At 40.9% G+C, this 21,941-nt stretch overlaps 1 protein-coding gene across 15 annotated transcripts in view; it reads left to right on the top strand.

Annotated features, from left to right (window-relative positions):
- Window positions 1-21,941, top strand: part of GRIP1 (glutamate receptor interacting protein 1) — a 324,193-nt gene that overhangs the window by 86,796 nt on the left and 215,456 nt on the right. For 2 of the 15 annotated variants that reach the window (XM_062613672.1, XM_062613678.1), the window contains exon 1: window positions 10,546-11,954. The exons of 2 other annotated variants lie outside the window; for them this stretch is intronic. In XM_062613672.1, coding sequence (XP_062469656.1) covers window positions 11,822-11,954 — 133 coding nt within the window. In that variant the 5' untranslated portion in view covers window positions 10,546-11,821. Of the gene's footprint in view, window positions 1-10,525; window positions 11,955-21,941 lie in introns of those variants that run through there. 11 more of the 15 variants (XM_062613668.1, XM_062613664.1, XM_062613676.1 and 8 more) reach the window with 10 other exon arrangements.

Here is a 21,941-nt window from a genome sequence, read left to right as displayed (position 1 = left end):
TTTATTCAAGAATCTTGAATGTCAGTCAATACCATGTGATACTCTGCACGATATGGTATAAAACCAGGGAGAAAGCATGAGTGTGTCTGCAGGGTTGCTTTGGTACTTCTGAGCAACATTTTAAGGGTTGAGTCATCAAAATGCCAATAATTATCAAGCCAGTTTGTAAAATACCCATCCAGTCTGAATTTTCTTCTTTTAAAACTGCTGTCTGTAGATACATACTGAGCATCTCAAATGGTGAAAATGCTTCTCAGGTGGGATATTTGCAGTGTTACAGATCTCTTTAGGACAGTAAAGTTAGCTGTGTCAGTTTTGTAAGCTGACTGATAATAATTGATCTGGTCTGGTGTAGTATTTCCTTGATTTTTTCTTCTAACGTTTGGTTAGTGTTGATAGAAACCACAGTCTTTTGAGTATTTAGCCATTTTGAATCTTGAGGTGATTAATTATAAGCTCTGCCACTACACATATGCGTTAGGAGAGATAGAACTTGCTCTGTAAGCAATGTATTCCTCTTCTGTGACTTTTATAATTAACAAAGAGAAATGCTATGTGTTTCTTCATATGCACATTTTTTTACTCAGGTGTCCAAATACACCATAGGGAGCAAAAACTCCAGTCATTGCAGGAGCAGATGTCTGCAACATAACCTAGAATCATAGAATAGTTAGGGTTGGAAAGGACCTTAAGATCATCTAGTTCCAACCCCCCTGCCATGGGCAGGGACACCTCACACTAAACCATGCCACCCAAGGCTCTGTCCAACCTGGTCTTGAACACTGCCAGGGATGGAGCATTCACCCTGGGCAGCGCATTCCAGTGCCTCACTACCCTAACAGGAAAAAACTTCCTCCTTGTATCCAACCTAAACTTCCCCTGTTTAAGTTTTAACCTGTTACCCCTTGTCCTGTCACTACAGTCCCTAATGAAGAGTCCCTCCCCAGCATCTCTATAGGCCCCCTTCAGATACTGGAAGGCTGCTATGAGGTCTCCACGCAGCCTTCTCTTCTCCAGGCTGAACAGCCCCAACTTTCTCAGCCTATCTTCACACAGGCGGTGCTCCAGTCCCCTGATCATCCTCGTGGCCCTTCTCTGGACTTGTTCCAACAGTTCCATGTCCTTTTTATGTTGAGGACACCAGAACTGCACACAATACTCCAGGTGAGGTCTCACAAGAGCAGAGTAGAGGGGCAGGATCACCTCCTTCGACCTGCTGGTCACGCTCCTTTTGATGCAGCCCAGGATATGGTTGGCTTTCTGGGCTGTGACAGTACACTGAGGCTGGCTCATGTTCATTTTCTCATCGACCAACACCCCCAAGTCCTTCTCTGCAGGGCTGCTCTGAATCTCTTCTCTGCCCAACCTGGAGCTCTGCCTGGGATTGCTCCGACCCAGGTGTAGGACCTTGCACTTGGCATGGTTAAACTTCATGAGGTTGGCATCAGCCCACCTCACAAGCGTGTCAAGGTCCCTCTGGATGCCATTCCTTCCCTCCAGCATATCAACCGAACCACACAGCTTGGTGTCATCGGCAAACTTGCTGAGGGCGCACTCAATCCCACTGTCCGTGTCACTGACAAAGACGTTGAACAAGACCAGTCCCAACACCGATCCCTGAGGGACACCACTCGTTACTGGTCTCCAGCTGGACATTGAGCCATTGACCACAACTCTTTGAGTGCAGCCATCCAGCCAGTTCTTTATCCACCGAGTGCTCCATCCATCAAATTGATGTCTCTCCAATTTAGAGACAAGGATGTCGTGTGGGACAGTGTCGAACGCTTTGCACAAGCCCAGGTAGATGACATCAACTGCTCTACCCCTGTCCATCGGTTCTGTAGCCCCATCATAGAAGGCCACCAAATTGGTCAGGCAGGATTTCCCCTTAGTGAAGCCATGCTGGCTGTCACCAAGCACTTTGTTGATTTTCATGTTCCTTAGCATGCCTTCCAGGAGAATCTGCTCCAAGATTTTGCCAGGCACAGAGGTGAGACTGACTGGTCTGTAGTTCCCCAGGTCATCCATTTTCCCCTTCTTGAAAATGGGGGTTGTATTTCCCTTTTTCCAGTCTTTGGGAACTTCACCTGACTGCCATGATTTTTCAAATATGATGGACAGTGGCTTAGCAACTTCATTCACCAGCTCCTTCAGGACCCGTGGATGGATTTCATCAGGTCCCATGGACTTGTGTAAGTTCAGGTTTGTAAGATGGTCTCGAACCAGATCCTCTCCTACAGTGGGCCCAAGGTCTTCATTCTCACAGTCCCTGCATCTGCCTTCCAAGACTTGGATGGTGCAGTCAGAGCCTTTGCCAGTGAAGACCGAGGCAAAGAAGTCATTCAGAACCTCAGCCTTCTCCAGATCCAGGGTAGGCAGTTCACACATCTCTAATTCCTCTTGTTTGTTCCCCATGCTACGGGCATTTGTATAGAGGTAAATGAGCTCCAAATGAAGCCGGCTCATTGGCTGCAGCAGCTGGGATATATCTACATTGCTCCAAGCATTTATTATAGGTGCTGGAGCATTTATTGTAGGTACAGGAGCATTTATTGTAGGTGCTGGAGCATTTATTATAGGTGCAGGACCTGTGGACCAAGAAAGAAACAATGCCTGAAGATATGGTTCTGGTTGAAGAGAACAGGGAAGGGAGTGTGAGGATGAAAAAGTGTGTTAAAAATTGTGGTAAAGTAGATGCATTAGGGATGACTTCCTAAGAACACCTTAACAAGCATTTACCTTTTATTTACCAATGATGAGGAGGACCATGAGAGAGGAATGAAGTACATCCTGAAGTACAAAACATCATCAAAGGGGAGTTTGAAAAACCACGCTGTTTTGTCTCTGCTATGTGCCATAGAGTGTAAGTTCCAAGTACTCTTTTGTTTGGGAACTATCAACTTTCAAAGAGAAGAAACCTCAGTAATCATGTTGCTTCTGGAATGTACAGTAAGGTCAATAATGTCATAGTCTTTTACCTAGAAAAACAGAAGTATTTGTTCTATTCTGTATCACCCTGTGAGGGGTGCACGACTGAACAAAAGATTACTTTGTTTTTAGTCCCACAGTTTTATATGGCAAAACTGTTACTGTAAGAGTTAATTTCCAGCAGAAAATGTCAGAACTCATGGCAGAAGTGGATGAGTTTTGCAAGCCCAGAATGTAATGCATTTTTTTCCCTGTGGTTTGCCTCTTAACATTCAAAACCAGGAATACTGCTCTCATGGAGGAAATGGAGCAGACAATTTTGAAGTCTATGTATTTGCTTTGTCTATATTTTCTTAGTTAACCTTTTGGCAACAGTCTAAAGCAGAGTTTCTCCTTTTTATTTTTTTTTTTTTTCCTGAAGGGAAGAAGGTGGACTTGCAGTAGGAAACAAATCGCAGTCTGAACTGCAGAACCTGCTCTGTGCCCTTGGGATGGGGACAGAAGGGAAGTCAAACCTCATCCATAATGAAGCGTCAGCAGCTCTCATTTCCCAAACTGCTGTTTGGCATGAGGGAAATGAAGTACCACACTGATGTTCAATGGGCCTTGCTATTGTACCGAGAGCTTGTGGACGGAAACTGTGATCCTTCAGTTCTGTGGACAGGTAGTACTTGGGCTTCATTAATGTGAGGTTACGTGTGAAGTTGTCCTTTGGCCATTCAAGTCTGTGTTCTCTTTACTTGGTATGCTTTACGGTTTCAGATTGTGCAAGGACAACCGGAATTACATAAAACTTAGGATTTAGAAAGAAAAAGGGAACAACTGGGTGTGGAGGGTATTGGAGGGTATATAGAGAAAAGAAGAAAGGTTAATCCATCTGAGTAACTGGATTCTTCATTGCTATCAGGTTGGCATGTGCCTCTAGGACAGTGGACTCCAGATGGTTTAACTATATTTACATAGTCTTTAATTGTAAATTCACATGATCGCAATGGAGATTTTATCTGCAGTTGTCTTTTCTTGACGGTTGAGCAGAATTTTCTTCTTCTCGGAGCTCACCTGCAAAAAAAATCTTTCTATTTATCCAATGTATCCTTGACCCCAACAAAACATATGGGGCTCAGGATACAAATTACTTTCTGGATGCCTGTGGTTTTTTTCCCAGAGGGGTTTTTTCATTGCTTCTGTTTTCTAGTTGCAGTCTTCCCCTGTCAGATTTATCTCCTTTTGCCCATCCTTTATTACTTCTAACTGTTCCTTCAATTTATTAAACAAATCACAAAAGCTTTCTGTTGCAGTAATTCAGGGGAATGTACAATACATGACTGGTGGATGTTTTCAATGATGAAGCATAACAAGGTTTTCACTGCTTCCAAATGGCTACTGTTACTACGTATTAGTAAGAGAAGAGGTAGAACAACCATCATGGTGCTGCTGGGGAGTACAGACATCCCTCTGCACCAGAGTTTGTAAATCTAAATTTCCTCATTTCATATGATACCTCTGATACAGAGAATTTATATCATGCAGAAGGTGAGGATTTATATGAAATGGCACATGGAGGTCGTTTTGTTCTTGTGTTCCATGTCATGTTGGTCCTTTGCATTTTAACCTCTTCACATTTTAACCCATGGAAGCAGAGTGGGATAATCTGCTTGTGTGTGTGCGTGCAGGCACGTGTGTGTGCACTTAGTGCTCCCTGCTCAATGGGGCTGTGGCCATGGACAGTGGGGAATAGTCTCAGTGAGTAGGTTAGGATGCATCTGTGGGAGGATAGCAGGATGGTTTTCTGCAGCTAGTTTTGCTAATCTCATGAGGTAAGAGAAACTAAATCCATTTAATGTCACCCAGTAAAAAAACTCTTGCATAAGCCTTTACATGGAAAGAAATGTTTAGTGATGGATTCTCCTGTAGCCTACCTTAAATGTCACATATCATATTCAGGTCTTCCACTATCAATTAACTGTGAAATCCCACCTACCTCAACCTTGTTTGATGGCACCCTATAGCTCCTGTAGTGTATGGTATGCAGCCTAGCAAATATTTTGATGGCTTTATGTGAGAACTTCATTTAACGTATTTGCTAGGTATGTTTGTTCTCGTGAGCTGTGATTTAACTATTTAATTATTCTGTCTTCCCAGTGTTCTACATAGAGTTTACTTATGGTTAGAAGTGAAATGTGCAGTTTTTGAAGACTCAAAAATTAGGGAAATATAACTCTTTTTACTCAGGAGGAATAAAAACCATATTATAAACCCCTCCTCCATATGTATTTCACAGTTGATTTGAGTTATACTTTGTGCATGAAACAGATGAAGTTTGCGAAGTCTTGGTAGTGTTCCCTCTAGCCATTTCCTACATTTCTTTTAGAAAGATGAAAACACCTTTAATTCAGACTTCTCAAAGAATTATGTTCTAGCTTTAGTATTTTAAAATATCAGTCTACTGCTTCAGCCCTTGAGGGCTTTTAAATACAGTTATAGTATTCCTTTCTGGTTAGCTTTTCTTGTAGAATGATTATTGGTGTCACAAAATACTAAGCAAACTCAAACTTATTTTTATACTTAATTTTACCTAAACTGTATTTCCTTGGTGGTGGTCAGGTTAACATTTCTGCATATCCGTGTGTTAGAATTAGTTATTTATTTAAAGCCGAATAGGCTAGAAAAAGAAGAAAAATAGAATGTATGCAAACTATTTCAGCTGAATTGGAGGGGCAAGGAAATAGCTTCTTTTCCCCGAAGCATACATTCTGCGTGAAATTCAACTTGACAAGTGACCCTTTCAAAACAGTGCCACAAAGATTTCTCAGCATTCCTCATATACGAGAGACAACGTTCTGGTATTAATCCCACAAGCAGTCTACCAATTCCCTCTAAATGAATGTAGCCTCTTCCTCTATCCTTTGTGTTCTACTTTATCCTTATTCACATTTCTATGTGCACACTTATATGTGATAAAATGTAAAAAACAAAACCGTTAGGAATGTTAATATGAAATAATATGTATGGTAAAATACAATAGAATTCTTAAAGTATTTGCTGGCACTTGCAAGTTTACCTTTAAAATGTATGTGCTCACTTGCAAAAAAAAAAAAAAAAAAAAAGGCCTAAAATAAAAAGGATTTTCCAGTTAATTTACAGCTAAGTAGTAGAAAAGCTGAACTCCAGCTCTTAAATCTTGCATTCTTTAATTCAGGAGCAGAAGAAAACAATGGTCTATGATTGAATGTGAGCAACAAATAACAAAAATATACAATGACTTGTGAAACTGAGTGTAATGCATTAAAATCAGAGCAAACTGATAATTTTACAGCATATAAAAAGTGTAAGATGTGAAAGATAACAGTAGTGGATAAACAGTATTGTATCGTATTGTATCACCATCCAGTTCTCATGCAGATAGTACGCTGGTTATTCTGCATATTTTTCTGTTGTCAAGTGAGAGAGATGTGCAGTGTAATATTAGTTATGTCCTATGCTTTCAATGGCCTCTCCAGACATCTTCAGAAGAGCACAGAACTTGTATTCAGAAGCTTGTTTCAGACAGAGGGCTTTCAGGTGGTACCGCAGGGTGGTGGTGGGCTGTTTATTTCTTCTCACACACAATATTAACTTTGTACACAACAGTTCTCCTGTGTATATGGCCCATATGTTCTTACAGTGCTTAATAGATTGTAAATTACAGGCATTTGATAATTTTCAAACTGATAAGCTCACATTTTACAGCAGGATATTTAGGGCAAATTTTGAGTGGAAAATTGCAGCCTTAACATGAGCAATTACCGTGTGTAAACAAACATCTGCTCTTGAAAAACTAGAAGGTCAGGCAAGATGATACTGTAAGATGAATAAGAGGACTAGTTTCTTTGTCTGTTATTGCTGGTCTCCAGAAAGAATGACAGCAGATAATCAAAACTCAGTTGAAAGAGAGCCAGAGAAGAAATGGTCTGGTTTTCCCTTTTGAGGTCTGCTGTATCTTTATGGGGGCTTGAGGGAGGAGGGAAAATAACTATTTTCTCTATTCAGCCAACCTCCAAGAACTGTTTATCATTATCTTAATTTTTGTAGTGTGCATTTATATTTTTGTGTTGGCTTTTTTTTTTCCCCGAAGAGAGTACCTTGAAGATCTCTGTGCTGCCCTTGTGTTTTCTCTTACACAGCTGTTTCCCAGTGGGAGCATTCCTTCCCCCAAGCAGAAGACATTCAGGGCATGCCCAGAGAAGCAAAGGGAGACACGGGAGGGTTCTTCAATCTAAAATGTTTTTCTTTTAAACGCTGAAACATGCTGATGAACCAGATGCAAAATACCTGCTTAGAACTGTTAATATTTGGTGCCAGTTCTGTTCTGTATTTCTGATACAAAGTGTTAGAGAAGCTTTTTTCATTCACATGCTCTGGTTTCAAAGCATCATGTTTGCAAGCCCACTCAAATGGAAATCCTTGTTAAATATTTAGTCCCTTTGTGGTTTATTCTTGGATACCAAAATGTTTTTTCTACTTCTTCCCCCAAATATTGGAAAAAGAGCTGTAGAAAATATGTTTGTGAAACCTGTGAACATTTACCTTGATAATAGCCACGTTTGTGTGAATAAAATGTTAAATGCAGGTATTCTACATGACGAGAAACCTAATCTTTGCTATAGGTACAAAGGCAAGTTAGCTTTTAAATGCTGACATCTGTCTTCTAGAAAATTATCCATGGATGCAACAGCATTTCTGCCTCAGCTCAGCTTTTGAAAAGGACAGTGTCTCAATGGTGTATTTGTTTTATTACTGCCATGAAGTCTTTTCCAGTAAGTCACTGACAGATCCAGTTTGATGGAGGTTCTTAAACTAGTTACCAGAATGGAGACTGTAACTATTACCTAATTGGTGTCACTTGGCAAATTTGTTTTATGCAAGTCATGCTGAAGACAGCATGATAATCCTAGCTTCTTCAAAGGAAGAAGCCACCTTGGAAATGGCAATAGAGCACTTGCTCTTATTGAAGTAGGCATATTCATGGAGAAAGGATGAGCCAAAGAGCTTGAGACATACTTACATTGCAGCTTCTGCTGTGGCATTATAACGCCAGAAAATTGATTCTCTAAACTCTAGTTCAAAGAGAGCTTTGGAATGTCAACCTACACCTACTTTTATACCCTCTGGGCATAATTATCCTATTCTCTTTGTCATTAAGGGATGAAACTCATTGTCATCTCTGATGTTTTACATTTAAAAAATTTGAAACCTAATGCTTGTTTCTTTCCTGCTTCTCCCATAAAATCAAGGTGTCTTTCTGGAGCTGTGGTATGCATCTGTTATGCTTCTGCTTTTTTACTGCTTTTCAAGCAGAAGGCTACAAGAGCCATATTCATTTCCACGAAGAAGTGAGATGCTAACCAGAAGAAGCTGCAAAAGGGTCAATCCTGAGCAATGGGGAAAGCAGCAGTTAGCTGATTATTTATTTATTTTTTTCTACCTCCGGTAAACTCTATTTGTGAAACTGAATTCTCTGCGTATACCTTTGAAAGTAGGACTATGATAAAATATTTACAGGTATGGCATGAAGACTAGCTAATGAATGTCTCCGGTGTTCTCAGCAAAGCCATAGAGGTAGTATGTAATACATATGAACAAAAATTTTGTTCAGAAATCTTTATAGTTTAATAGAACATTTAATACTCTGACTGCTATTAACCTATAAGAACATTGCCCTCAGTTAAGGTATTTCCTTCTCTGTAAATTGCCCTGAGTACCAGAATATTTTAGAGTGTGGAAAATCCTATCAAAAGCTCAGCATGTTCTAGGTTATATATATATGCACACACATATATATAAAATGCTGAAATTGTTTTTCTCTGCTGTTTGCACTCATGCTAAAGGAAACAGGTGTATAATTTACATGCTGGCACGACTATCAGCTTCCGTGTTAGAAACTATGGGCCTGCTTCTGGACCTTCCATGAGGGAGATGGAGACTGTCTTTTTTAGACAGTAGTAGTTGGTGGCATACAGTGAAGAGCAGTAGAGCTTGAACCCCCTGTGCTTATCTGACAAGTTCTCATGCTCCCACTCAAGCTCTTTATGCTTTACATACAAGATAGGTGGGAGCCATTACTGTGAGCACTGACCAATGATACCATTCAGTGCATTTTCTCTGCTTTACTACATTAGCTGTATATGTCTGTGATGCACCTCGTGAGCACGGGGAGAGAAGGGAAGGTCTGTTGCACCGGGTAATGACACACTCTCCAAAGCTCAAAATGTGCCCAAATTTAGATTGGTTCTGTCTAGAAAATGGTCAGGCAGTCAGTGTACTACAGCTGGTGCATATGTGCTAGCTGAGATAATTTGGTTGCTCCCTTGGCTGCTTATTTGCTGTGTTAGTTTTGTTGTGGAAAGGGCTAAAGCCTCCTTGGGGTGTGCTGGGGGCAGCGGAAGCCAGTACCACTGCAGCAGGACATACAGCAACAGAGGCAATGGAAACTGTATTTACTTGATGAAAGCAAAGTGTCTGTTCAGTTCCAGTTTTCAGCTTTCGTTTAGACGACAGTTTAAAAGCCAGAAAGTTTTACATTTTCTCCTTTTTAAAAAGTAGCTGTGTCATATTGAATGGAACTTTGTAAGTTAACTTCGGGAAGCAGTGATGGCTGCAAAACTTCTGTCTTCAAGATGAATGTTTCTGACACCTACAAATAACTTTTTGCACATCTGTTGGGGAGAGAGCTCTACAGCAGCAAATATAGCATCAAAACAACATTTCCCTCTCTGAAAAGAGAGTTCTGCCTCTGCTGTAGGCTCTTTGTTTGGTGTTCATGTTTCATGATACTAATGCAATGTTTTTGCTGCTTGGTGGCAGAGCACAGAAAAGACGTGCATTGAAACTGTCAGAGCATCCAGTGAGTGATCCCTTCTTAAAGATCCACAGAAAAGTTTTATTGGCTTTTTTATTTTGGTAATATACCTGTAATATTCCTCTAAGGTCTTTACCCTTCACAGTTTGAAAGCTGTGTGATAAAAACCAGACTTGTAATAAAAAATAACCTCCTTATACAAGTTACACTAAAAATAATTCTGGTAGTGCCCTCAGGACGTTCATCAGCTAGTGACGGTGGCTGCATTTTCACAGTGGAAAAGCAGGGGCTGGTAAGGTCAAGGAGGATGAGTGTTCCTGTGGGGAGCTCAGTAGGAGTGGCCATGTTTTTTTTTGACCTTTTAGAGATCAAATGGGTGTGGTTTTATGACAATATTGTTTTAAAGCAACTGGGAAGCTAGACCAAGCCCGCGAGATTTCCAGAGCTTGCTTTCACGGTGTGTTTGTTTTGGGATCCTCAGGTAGCAGGTACAGCTGACTTCTGCTCGTAACTTCTGCACGTTTCAAAACTAGAAAACCCCAATTCATTCATTCCTGAGCAATCTCTGCATACTTGTGTTGAAGCAATGCTAAATAGCAATCCTGGCTGTTGCTTTTCTTCTTTTGTGCTTTTAAAAACACCACCCTGGTTGGCTCTTTGCAAGATAATGACTCACTGAAATCTTTGCTTCACCAGAAACTAACCCCACTTCTGCATGCTCTTCATTTTCCAGATTATGACCCTGTAAAGTCTGTTTTACAGGAAGATTCTCTGATTTACACATGCTCATCATGTGCAAAATGGTATCTCCTGCTAGCATGGGTGCAGGTGACCATAATCAGCACATGGTTTGACTGAGGTGACTGATCCCTGACTTGTGCCAGCAGACGGGAGGGGTCCTGCTGGACTAGAGGCTTCATGTGGCTCATGGGGGTGTTGTTACAGAAAAAAAGCCCTCTGGCAGATGTCGATGTGATAGGATTCAAGCAGGCACTGCTTTTGTTCTTGTGCAGGAGGAAACTTCATCAGAAACACCGATGAAATTCCAGCCTTATCTTAGGGAATGCATGTGGGATTCAGGCATGCAAGAGAAGAGAGCAAGCGGCTTTTCAGGCTTTTCCCTCCTATCATCCTGTGCAAAGGATAGTCTGCTGTACCTCAATTTTAAAGTTTTTAAAACTGCTGGGATTTTAAATTACTGTTGTCATGCTTCTGATGTTGCTTCCTTTGTTTGCCTATTGCCATATAGCCTGACCAGCTCTATGGGAGACCTGCCCGCAGAGTGCCTTTTAATGTTTAGATCTAGTGATGATTAGAATACACTAATGCCCAGTGGGTATATGTGTCATTTTTTAACAGCTGCCGAGCTTTCTCCCTGCTGCTCCAATTAACACATTCAGCACACACTTGCCGGTGAGTGGGCTGTGTGTATGGATTAAACCACTTTGCTATTTATTCATCCAGCATATGTGATGCCACGATTGGATCAGCGTGTTTCCTCTTCTCACAACAAATGAAATCAAACGGGCTCCTGAGCCTGTGCCTGAGTAAATAAGAGGGCAGCATTTAACTGGCAAATGAAAACCTGTTTTGCCTTGAGATATGGTTCAGTCCATTGACTAACATCTATCCCCGCCTCCCAGCCCCTCTTCAAATGATGGAAACACAGGATAGGGAGCTCTCAGTGCTGGGCTTCCCCTTGCTGGCAGGCAGGTCTCTTCAACTTTGTCCTCTGCTGTTTAATAACCACTTGACATCCTGACTTTTCTCCTTTTGCTTCAGTATTTTCCTCCTTTGCCTGTTTTCATGTTGAAATATTGTAGTTAGTGTATTTGATAAAGTCCACCACCCCCTTTCTCTCATTTTCTTTTTAAAGGGAAAACAGTATGCTTGATAGGCACAGCTGAGGTAAGGGAGGGTTTTTTTTGATGGTGCCTGAGCGGCTGGTCAGAGGCTGCAGCTTTGCTCTGGTGCTCGCGGTTGATTCATGCTGGGACAGCTCTTTGTGAAACAGAGGGCAAAGGGGGCTGCGGGCCGGTGCTGCTGAGGCAGGAGATGGAGCGCTTCTTGGGCTTCGTCAAGCAGATAAGAAGGTCGAGAAGAAGAAAAGGCAAAAAGTACCGTCCAGAGGAGGATTACCATGAGGGCTATGAGGATGTCTACTATTATGCCTCAGAGCATTTTCAAAGTAAGTATTTTGCATAACCTCATTTTCCTGTGGCTGTGAGAAATACAGTGCTTTTAAGATGTTTTAAAACCCTGAAAACACAATATTTTTTGCTAGAATCTAAGCCTCATGCAAGTATTAAAACGTCGTTTTGTGTTAGGGCTTTATGTGGCTGTGACTGCTGATGAACAATACAAAGCAGCTGAAGTGGCACGGCTGCTCTCAAAGTAAACGGGGTTTGTCTGCAAACCCGGGTAAGATTTCAGGTGCAGTTAATTGAGTCTGACTGCTGGAAACCTTTTGTTAAAACACTTTGTGCTGAGAAGCAATAGGGTGGTGGTAGCCCTTGTTTAGAGCCTTTGGAAAGCTGCATGGATGTTTTTTAAAGCACTCTAGAGGCAGCAATCTTTTGTAAGTTGGAGTTGATGATTAGTGTTTGTTATTAGGGGAGAGTCAGTTCTCAGGGCCTCTGCTGTGACCTGGTGTTTTCAGTACTAAGTCAAGTGAGCTGCTTCCTTGGGGCAGGTCCAGGACCACTGGTGAAGAATTGAGTGGTGGGTTTTGTTTGCTTGCGTTCATGTGCCAGCAGCAGCTCACCCAAAACCAAAACAAACCATCTGCTCAGAAGTCCCTGTGCAATCTGTGAGCTGTTTCTTGCAGCGTAGTAGGGCTCATCCCCTGTACCTGTCAGGTTCGGGGCTGCTGGTCTGCTATGGGCTTCACCCAGAGGGGGTGATGTGCCCAGAGGTGCCCATGGGGATGGTGGGAGGGAAGCCATGCTCAGCCCCTACCCGGGGTATTGTGCAGAGCTGTCAGGACATGGTGGTGGCATTAAAAGCAGTCATGCACAGAAAGCACCTTTTTAAGAGGTTTCTGCTCTTCTGGCAGGTGGTTTGGGACCTTCGCAGTAAAGCTGTGCCTTTTGTTGAGCAGCTGAAGTTTGATGCACTTTCTTTGTTGCTCTGTGCTATACGAGTGGCTGTCAGTATCTTTTTGCATCATTCAGCTTCACTTCCACTTTGCTGAAACACATCATAAGAACCTTACATTTGTTTTAAGACAAAACAAAGAATGTGATTGTGCCTTACAGCACCAGAGTACTGCTATCCTCTGGAAAATAAGGAAGCAAGAGATTTTCTTGTTTTTCTCCCAGTGTACCATGAGTGCCTGTCTCCAAAAGTAAACTCATGTAGGGTGTTTGGTTGTTTACTGGGTTTCTCCTTAATACAGTCCTGATCTCTCCATTTTTAAGAGCATTTATCATGCTGATAATCTTATAATTTATCTATGTTGTTAAGATGGAATTCTTGTAAGAAAAAGACCTATTTTGGGGGCAGTGCAGTTATAATAGAACATAATTTACATAAAATCTACAGCAGAACTGAAAATTTAAATCTACTTAGCATGGAAAAATGTGAAAATGATACATGTTAGTGAAACCACGTTAACTTTTTCTTGCTTTAATATGTAAATCAAAGGAAGGTGTCAAAGCAGTATGTCAAAATATTTCCCTCACTGGTTGTTGTTGAAGGTCTTTCAAGTAAGAAAGCAAAACCCCTCCAAAAACTGTCACATGTAATAAGGATTTCTTGAATACTGATTAATAAATTATTAACTCTTGACTTAATGTAAGTCACTAAGATTGAGCCAAATACCTAATAGGTTTTTCCTTTTATTCTACTTGGAAAATAAAAGGATAATACACACTTCAGCCTGTGCAGGTCGTAAGTATTTCAGATGGGATGAATCTGTGTTAGATTTTGAAGTGGTGTTTACAACAGCGATTGCAATACTCGAATTGAATGGTCAAAATAGTGCACAGTCCTATGGAGTTGGATGCACAAGGAGTTGGCAGCTTCTCACAGTTACTTAAACCAAATATGGCACAGATGAGAGCATCAAACATCAGTTACTCCTCAAGTGTTTCTTTTGTCTCATTTTTCTGGGCTAAATATGTCACTGTTTTGGTTGAATAGGTGTGGTAGCTGCTTAAAGCAATATATGAATGTGGAAAGGTACTGTTGGTGCTACTATAAATGCTTTCTTGAAATTGAATTTCATGTAATGAGGACAATGAAATGTTTCATATTTAGTTTAATTATGGTCTGGTGTTATGCTGTTTACAGTGCAAGTTTAGAGTAATTGCAGAGCTTTTAATAGCCATTTTTGCTACATTCGTATGTTTAGAGGAATGTGTGCTTGAGAATAAGATCATATTTATTGGTATGATTTTCAGAATATGAGAGTTAATGAAATCAAAGAGGTATTCATTCAACTGAATGCAGTTGGGGCTTTTTTAGATTTAGCTTCCTCTTCCCACATTGTTATCCATCCCTCCTCTGCCGTCGTTTATGAGTTATATATCCAATTAGCCGGTGCATTTGAAAATTGTCTGAGCCAATCACTTCATGAGCTTGTTACTCTCTTCTGTCTGTTTGTAGTATTGCTTCAGGTGTTGTATAGAGGCTGAATTAATGGACAAATGCAGAAACTACATTAGAATAAACGATCAAACAGAAAGAAAACAAAGTTAAAAATAGACTAGGCCTCTGGGAATCACAGGAAAAAGGTGACTAGTTTGTCCTCAGCCCAGCTGCGCTTAGATATTGTAGCTCCTGCTGTTAGGTACACTGTCTTTATTCCTCTGAAGCTCTGTCGTAGACCACATTCGCTGTGATATTGGGACACAGCTGGATGAAGGAGAGGTGTAGTAGTGCCTGAAGTTCCCTGAGTAAAAAAACAGATCCAAGCTCTTGAGTCAGATGACTTTTTGCTTTGACACTTCATCCATTAGGGTGTAGTTAAAATGGATATTCTTGTTTTGACATGCAACATCAACTCTCCTGTCTTTTGGAAGCATCTCTGTTCTATGTAATGCTAGAATAACTAACAATTTTGGTACACAAACATATTGACAGTAGTGCAGGCATCATGCTCGTTTCAGTGAGACTTTGCAGTGTGAATATAATGGGTGATGAAATTGCTACTTGATCTACTCAGACAAGTTGGTGCTTATTGTTTAAAACGCTTCAAAAAGCTTTATATTTATCTTCTGCAGCATTATGACATTGCCATTCAACCTGTTCCTTTTAATAAGGCCTGAAAAAGGACCTTGTTATGTTATTACCAAGTCTGATAGCAAACATCAGGAATGCTATCACGTATGTATGCACTGTGTGCATGTAGCATGTATGTATGTAGCATGTATGTATGCATGCAGCATGTATGGAATGCTCTCATAAATGACATGCCCTTTTGCTGTAGTTGGAGTGTTTTGCCCAGGACCTTTGAGGTTTCAGCTTAGTTTTGACCAGGCAGGTGTTTTTGGGACCTGGCCTGATTTGGTCATCTCTCACCAAAACAACACCCCACTCTGGTTTCAGTGCTAAGTCTTTTAATTAGCAGAACACTTGGGAGAGTTTGGGTTTCTTCCAACCCATTTAGAAACTCGCAAGTCACACAAAATGTGCTTGTCACAGAGTGCCTATGCAGGTCTAGAGGGTGTTTCATTTTGTTTAATTCACGTTACTTCTGGTTTCTGTCACTCATCTCTTCCTGGAAGATACTCTGTTTTCACTGGTGCTTCTTCTTACGTTATTCCTCCCATCATTATGTCAGCAGCATAGTCCATTGGCATAAAGGTTTTATTTTTGTTGATGCAATGAAAATGTTAAAGAATAATTCCAAACCCCAGTGATTAAAGAATTCTACTAGTAAACTCCAAGTAACTCAAAAGATCACATATTTTTTAGCCCTGATCTTAAAATATTCCATGTAGTCACTCAGAGTCTCATGAAATATTTTCTCCTATCCGTTTTCAAGGCCTAGGATGTATTATTTGACAAGAGCATTGATATTTTAGACAAAGCAGTCTGCCATAGTGGATCTGTGGTATAATCATGTATCGGTTTTCCCTGTGATGCCATTTATTAATTCTTCCACAGTTCTTGTGTGAGAATCATTCACTTCCTCAGTTTCAGGACAGTCAACCTCTTTGAATTTGTTCTAAAATGCATGTGATGGTCTTTCCCTTCTTTCCATTAATTGTCCCACCTCTCTCCCTGTGTCATCATGGGACAATGAAGGTAAAGTATTTGACTCCTAGCCTAGTAAATAAGGCAAAAAGGAAGAATTGGAAGTTTTGTATAACTCAGAGATGAAAATTTCCTCTTTGTTGACTGAAGTCTGGGAATAATTAGTTAAAATGAATACTGGATGTATGATACTCTATTTGGGATGATGTCAGCAGAAGAACTCTTCTTGGGTGTTGCTCTCCAATATGACTTGATGCTCTGGTGCAGAGAATCCCTTAGCTGCCAAAATCTTAGTAACAAATGGCTTTACATTTCATACCCTGGATAGTTTTAAAGCTGTGTTAAGTATTGATAGAAGGGACTTGCTACTAAAATATCACTAAGAGAAAACACTGAGGCTTCCCTCCCTGACTTGCCTGTGGTCAGTAGCAGCATCACTTTTGTCAAGATTTCCTCTGTTTTGTAAATTATAACAAATATTCTTGTTTGCAGCAGTCTCATAGATTTGATTGGGGTTGTAAAAGAGTTAATGGTTTTATGAGTAGTGTGGTGACAAGGGCACTGATTATCTCTAGCTCAGATTGCAGAGACGTTAGTTGATCTTAAGGGTGAGGAATGCAGTACAACTGCTTTTCATTTTACGAAGTCTGTGTATTACTAGTCCGCAGTTTAACTGGATGTGTGTGTGCGTGAGGGGGTTTCTTATCCTATCACAGATCTTTTCAGTACAGTAAAATCTCAGCTTTTGTTGAAACTAAAGGTGATACATTTGTTGGAGCCTCCAAGAAAAAAGGCTTCGTCACCTGAGCAGGGAATATGGCAGGCCTTGAAAACACAATGATATAATCTTTTTAAAAATGTCTGAAGTTTGCTAAAGGTTCTTATTTTCTTATCCTTAATGACTGTTTCATGATTGTTGGACCATGAAGATTTTAATTAATGGATTATATTTCTTCAACATTTCTGTCTGTTTTTTCCAGAAGTTACTTTTTTCCTGAGGTCTGGATAACCCCAAAACCACAAGTTCATCAGGAATGGGATGTGATGCCCATGTCCAGAGAGACTCTGTCATCACAGGGCTAACACCCAGTGTTAGTCTGCAAGCCAGGCGTGGTGATAGAGTAGGCTACTGCATTTGAGCTTTACTGTTGGGGCAGAGAGTATCAACTTTCCCTTTTAGAGATTTCTAAATGAAAAAAAAAGTGGTAGCAAGTGACTGTTGTCCCTGAAGCCACTTCCAGGCTAAAACTTGTGTGTACAGGTGTCAATTACATTTTCCATTTTTGAATAAAATTCTGGCGCTTGTTAGATAAAGGTGTTGCACCCCTGTGCTGTTTCTGTTGCTTTTTCATCTTCGTTCATATTAGTTTGTTTGGGGTTTTTGTTTGTTTGGGGTTTTTGTTTGTTTGGGGTTTTTGTTTGTTTGGGGTTTTGTTTGTTTGGGGTTTTGTTTGTTTGGGGTTTTGTTTGTTTGGGGTTTTGTTTGAACAGTTGGTTGTTGCATCAAGTTGAGTTTTGTATTTCATGACAGCCATCCTCTTGCAAAGGGTTGCTTGACTTCTGATGAACTGTGTATTTGGAGGTGATTCCATTTATGTTGTCTTGGTTGCCGTGGTTATTAATCATTGTGTCTTTTCTAGAAGAACCCAAGAGGTAGAGAAAAATTAATCTCATTTTATAGAGAGCAAACTAGTAGGAGTGTGTTATAAAATGGAGAATGTTACAGCTCTTGGGCATCCCATGAAATTATTTAGGTCCTCCAAGGCTGTCAGAAATACACATATATTAAAATCTTATTTTATTCCTCACTTGTTTTATAGTAATTAAAATCATGTAAGTATTGGGATGAGGCTTGTGTTTGTAGATGCTTAAGCTGTTTGAATAGCAGCTTTAGCCACATCATGTTTTTTATATATATTCAAAGATAATTACATTGGTGTTGTTACTTGTGCAGTAGCATGATACCCAGTTGCAGGGTTTGTCAGTGGGGCATATGAGGCTGTGGGGTTCCCTGCAGGACTGGAGCAAGGCATTTCTTAGGCAGATGTGTACTGGTTTTGGGGAAATATTTTCAATATACATGAAACAGGCCATAGAAATGTTATACTTTTTTCTCCTAAAGCACAGTGGTGCAACAGCCAGTTTAAGTTTGGCAGCATTAGGATTGCTTTTTTAACATGACACTTTGTGGCTTTTCTGCAAGTGGCCCTTAGACTCCCAGGGCAGCGCAAGAGCATGGATTGTAAAACATTGCTTTAGAGTTACTTGAGGGAAACCAGCTTATTTATTTTAATTCACTGAAATAATGAGACCTGAGTTACATAATTCTTCTCATGAACTGTATAAACACTTCTGCCTGCTAGCAATTATGAGTGTACAATTTCTGTGCTACTTTTCCTTCATTTACTTTCTAGTCCTGTTCTTTATTGAATAATTAAATATCCTGATTGTCCCTGCTTGAGAAATGTATTTGTTGTGGGTCTTCCTCCTTTTATAATGGCTGCTGGTATGAGGTTGTACCTTCACTGTTTCAGAGAATTTGGCACCCTTTGTATTTTAGTGTATCTAGAATATATGATGTTCAAGTTCAAATAATGAAATTTGGAGAGATCTGGATTTAGTACTTCCTGAAATGACGTGTAAGTTTATGGTTTTAATCCTGACTTTGTCAGTTTACATCATGAACGTGTAGTAATGTGATTACTTTTTTCCCCATGGTTATTGTGAAGTGAATGAAACATCAGGTTTTATGAACAAAGATTAAAAAGAGATGTAAAAGTAGCTACTGAGGTGACAGATTTAATATTAGCCTTCAGTTCCAATGGAAAACTTAAAACAGCAGAACAAAGAGGGAAGCAACAATATAAGCCTCTTGCTGATTAGTTTATGAACACTTATTGAATGATTGCCGTGTTTCTTCAGCTGGGCATGCCAGAAACTATAATCATCAGCGTGAATGTAAACACCTGTGTACAGTAGACAGTATTTGTTTAAGGCAAATTTGGTAATCCTCATTGCGTGTATGGAAGCAACTATGTTTAATGTTCTTCAGCAGAAAAGACGAGGAGCAGCGCTGTGGCTCGACAGGACACAGGAGTCCATGCTGACCATGCTGCCAATGACCCAAGCACCTGAACAGTACCGATTTTGTTCAGAGGATTTTCTGATTTCCCTCTGAAATCCAGGAAATTGTACACGAATTAGTGTGCAAGACTGTTGCAGTTCAGAGAATGCACGCTCCAGATTTAAAAAGCAGTAGAACTGAGGGTGCCTATAGAACCTTAACATGGTCTCTCTTTAATGAGTCCTTAATGAAGGACTACCTGCTCATTTTTGCTGTGGCACGTGTGATGGATTCAGCATGTGGGAGAGGCTGCACTGAGTCCTGATGCAGCATTGGGCCTGGCCTCCCTACCACCCTTTCCATTGGGGCTCATCCCTTTTTTCCCTGACCTTAGAGCTTGAATTTGGAGATGTCTGTCACAAGCTGCTGTAGAATGCCAAGGGAAGTATAGTTTGAATCTATAAAATTTATGTAAGTGTGACTAGTCTGAAAATCCAGCCATAAGGTATCTCAGGCTGCAACCTTTACATTGTTGTATACCTTTGATGATAATCTCTCTGTGCTCTAGTTCTCTGCCTGGGAAATGAGGCTGATGGTACCTCTCCTTCACAGGTGCATTATGAAAGTAAATTAGTGTTTGCTAAGCTCTTGAATACTACAGTGATGGGCACCGTAGAAGAGCTCAGGAAGAAATTAATGTCTGTCCGGAGAGAAGGGGTGGAATAGTGGGTGGGAACTAAGGCATGGAATTATACTTTGAGAACGGAGGTGAAAACAAGGTCTTCAATAATTTTTGAGGTAGTGAATGTTTTGGGCATTGCTGAGACAAGTCCCCTTACCAAAAACTAGAAGATAAGGTAATTAAAGATTGTGTTGCAATGCATATGTGAAAGGAGACCAAACGGAGGCTTGCTAGGAATTCTGAAATCTGGCACTTAACAGCTTGCAGTTTGCTTTTTTAATGGTGTGTGCGTGCAAGTAGTAGAGAATATGGAGCAGCAGTTCCTTGGGCTTTAACATGCAGTGGAAATTCCAACATGCAGTGGAAATTCCATAATGGCACGTTATGGGCATAATACTTGCTATAAATGAAGCAAAATCTCCTTGGTGTTAAGATGGGCACAAGTAAATTTTGGTGAGTGGCCATAGCATCTGATCACACTTCAGATAGTGCTTCAGTATGTTTTTAGAACAGTCCACATGCTGACACTGGGAGCACTGTGGGCAGAGGAAGGAAGAATCAGGCATCAGTTTTTTGGCTGTCCCTGGGCATGGTAGAACAGATGATAAGAGACATCTGAGAACTGTCCTTGGAAAGGCAGCCAAGGGAAGAGCCAAACTGAACAGGAATAGCAGGGTGCAAGAGGAGGTATGAGATCATGCCACCCTACAAGGAATCTGCAGGGCGTGGAGGACATGGCTGATCTACAGCCCCACTGAGGGAAAGCAAAGAATGAACCCTTTGGATTTGCCCAGCCTGTTCTGTACTTGCTAGACACAATACAAAATGCCCCTGCGTAAGGCATACAAACACCATGTCTTCTGCATAACACTGATGCTGGAGATAGGCCATCAGAGATGGTTTTCCAGGTGTCAGAATTGGTTGTGTAGGTGTAGGCCTGATGCTTGTAAGACCTGTGTGTACATAGAATCACAGGATGGTTAGGGTTGGAAAGGATCTTAAGATCATCTGGTTCCAACCCCCCTACTATGAGCAGGAACACCGCACACTAAACCATGTCACCCAAGGCTCTGTCCAACCTGGCCTTGAACACTGCAAGGGATGGAGCATTCACAACTTCTCTGGGCCACCTGTTCCAGTGCATCACCACCCTCACAGTAAAGAACTTCTTCCTTATATCTAGCCTGAACTTGTCCTGTTGAAGTTTAAACCCATTCCCCCATGTCCTGTCACTACAGTTCTGATGAAGAGTCCCTCTCCATGCTTGGGTATGGAGTTGGACAAGGATGGAAGGCACAGTGAGAAATTCCTTTGGAGATACTCAAAATTTAACTGAATGATGCTGCAAGCACCCTGACCTACCTATTTAGGTTAAATCCAGCTTCAGACCTGGCCATGCTCTGAGCAGGGAACTCAGGCTGGAGGACTTCCAAGAGCCCTTCTAACCTCAAGTAATATGTGGTTTTATGAAAGGAGACGTTGGATGGAGAAGAAAGGACTGTGAAAGAAAGGAGAAAAGAGATTAAAGACAACTCTGGGGGAGCTACTGTTTGAATACAAAAAAGAAAGTGAAATCAAAATTAGACAGATACCAGGTGAAGTATTAACTCAGTAAACTGTGTTCTCAGATGTGTTCACAAATGCTTCCTTTGGGTGTATTTAACAAGCTCTGTGGCTGCTTGGGTCTTTGTTAATTTGGTAACACTGTCCCTCTCCCAGAGGGGAAGACTCCTCCTTCAACAGTACACCTTGTTGCTATTCTGTCAGCTGGTAGCATCTCTATTAAAAGGAGAAAAAAAAAAAAAAGGATTCAAAATGTATTACAAGTAAGTGCAATAAACCCACATTTTTTACATATTTTAAATGCAGAGTGATAGTGGCTTTTTGCCCTTGCTTTCTGCAGGTTAGAGTAGAAAATAATTTAGAGCCTTTATGAACTGCTACCTGCACCCCATTTGGAGAAGCCCAGTTGAAGCTGTGTAGTCAACAAGAGATGGGACATGGCAGGAGCTGCAGGCTGTGGTGTCAGCTGTATTAGTGCTGAATGCTCAGAAATTGAAAGGGATGTTTGCCACGCTGTCTGACAGGGATGCTGCATCTGACAACCTAGTTTAGGGGAAATGAGAAGGTGTCTGTGAAAGGAAGTCGGGAGAGAGCCTGGATGTGTGGCAAAGCTCTGCTAGCAGCAGCAGCACTCAGGTCAGTTATCAGTAAATCTGAATACATCT

This window comes from Pezoporus occidentalis, unplaced genomic scaffold (genome assembly GCF_034315485.1).
Source record: "Pezoporus occidentalis ecotype Australia unplaced genomic scaffold, CSIRO_AGI_Poc_V1 ctg17, whole genome shotgun sequence".
Lineage (NCBI taxonomy): Eukaryota > Metazoa > Chordata > Aves > Psittaciformes > Psittacidae > Pezoporus > Pezoporus occidentalis.
The sequence above is the reverse complement of the archived record's forward strand: the minus strand, read 5'-3'. Positions and strand labels throughout refer to the sequence as shown.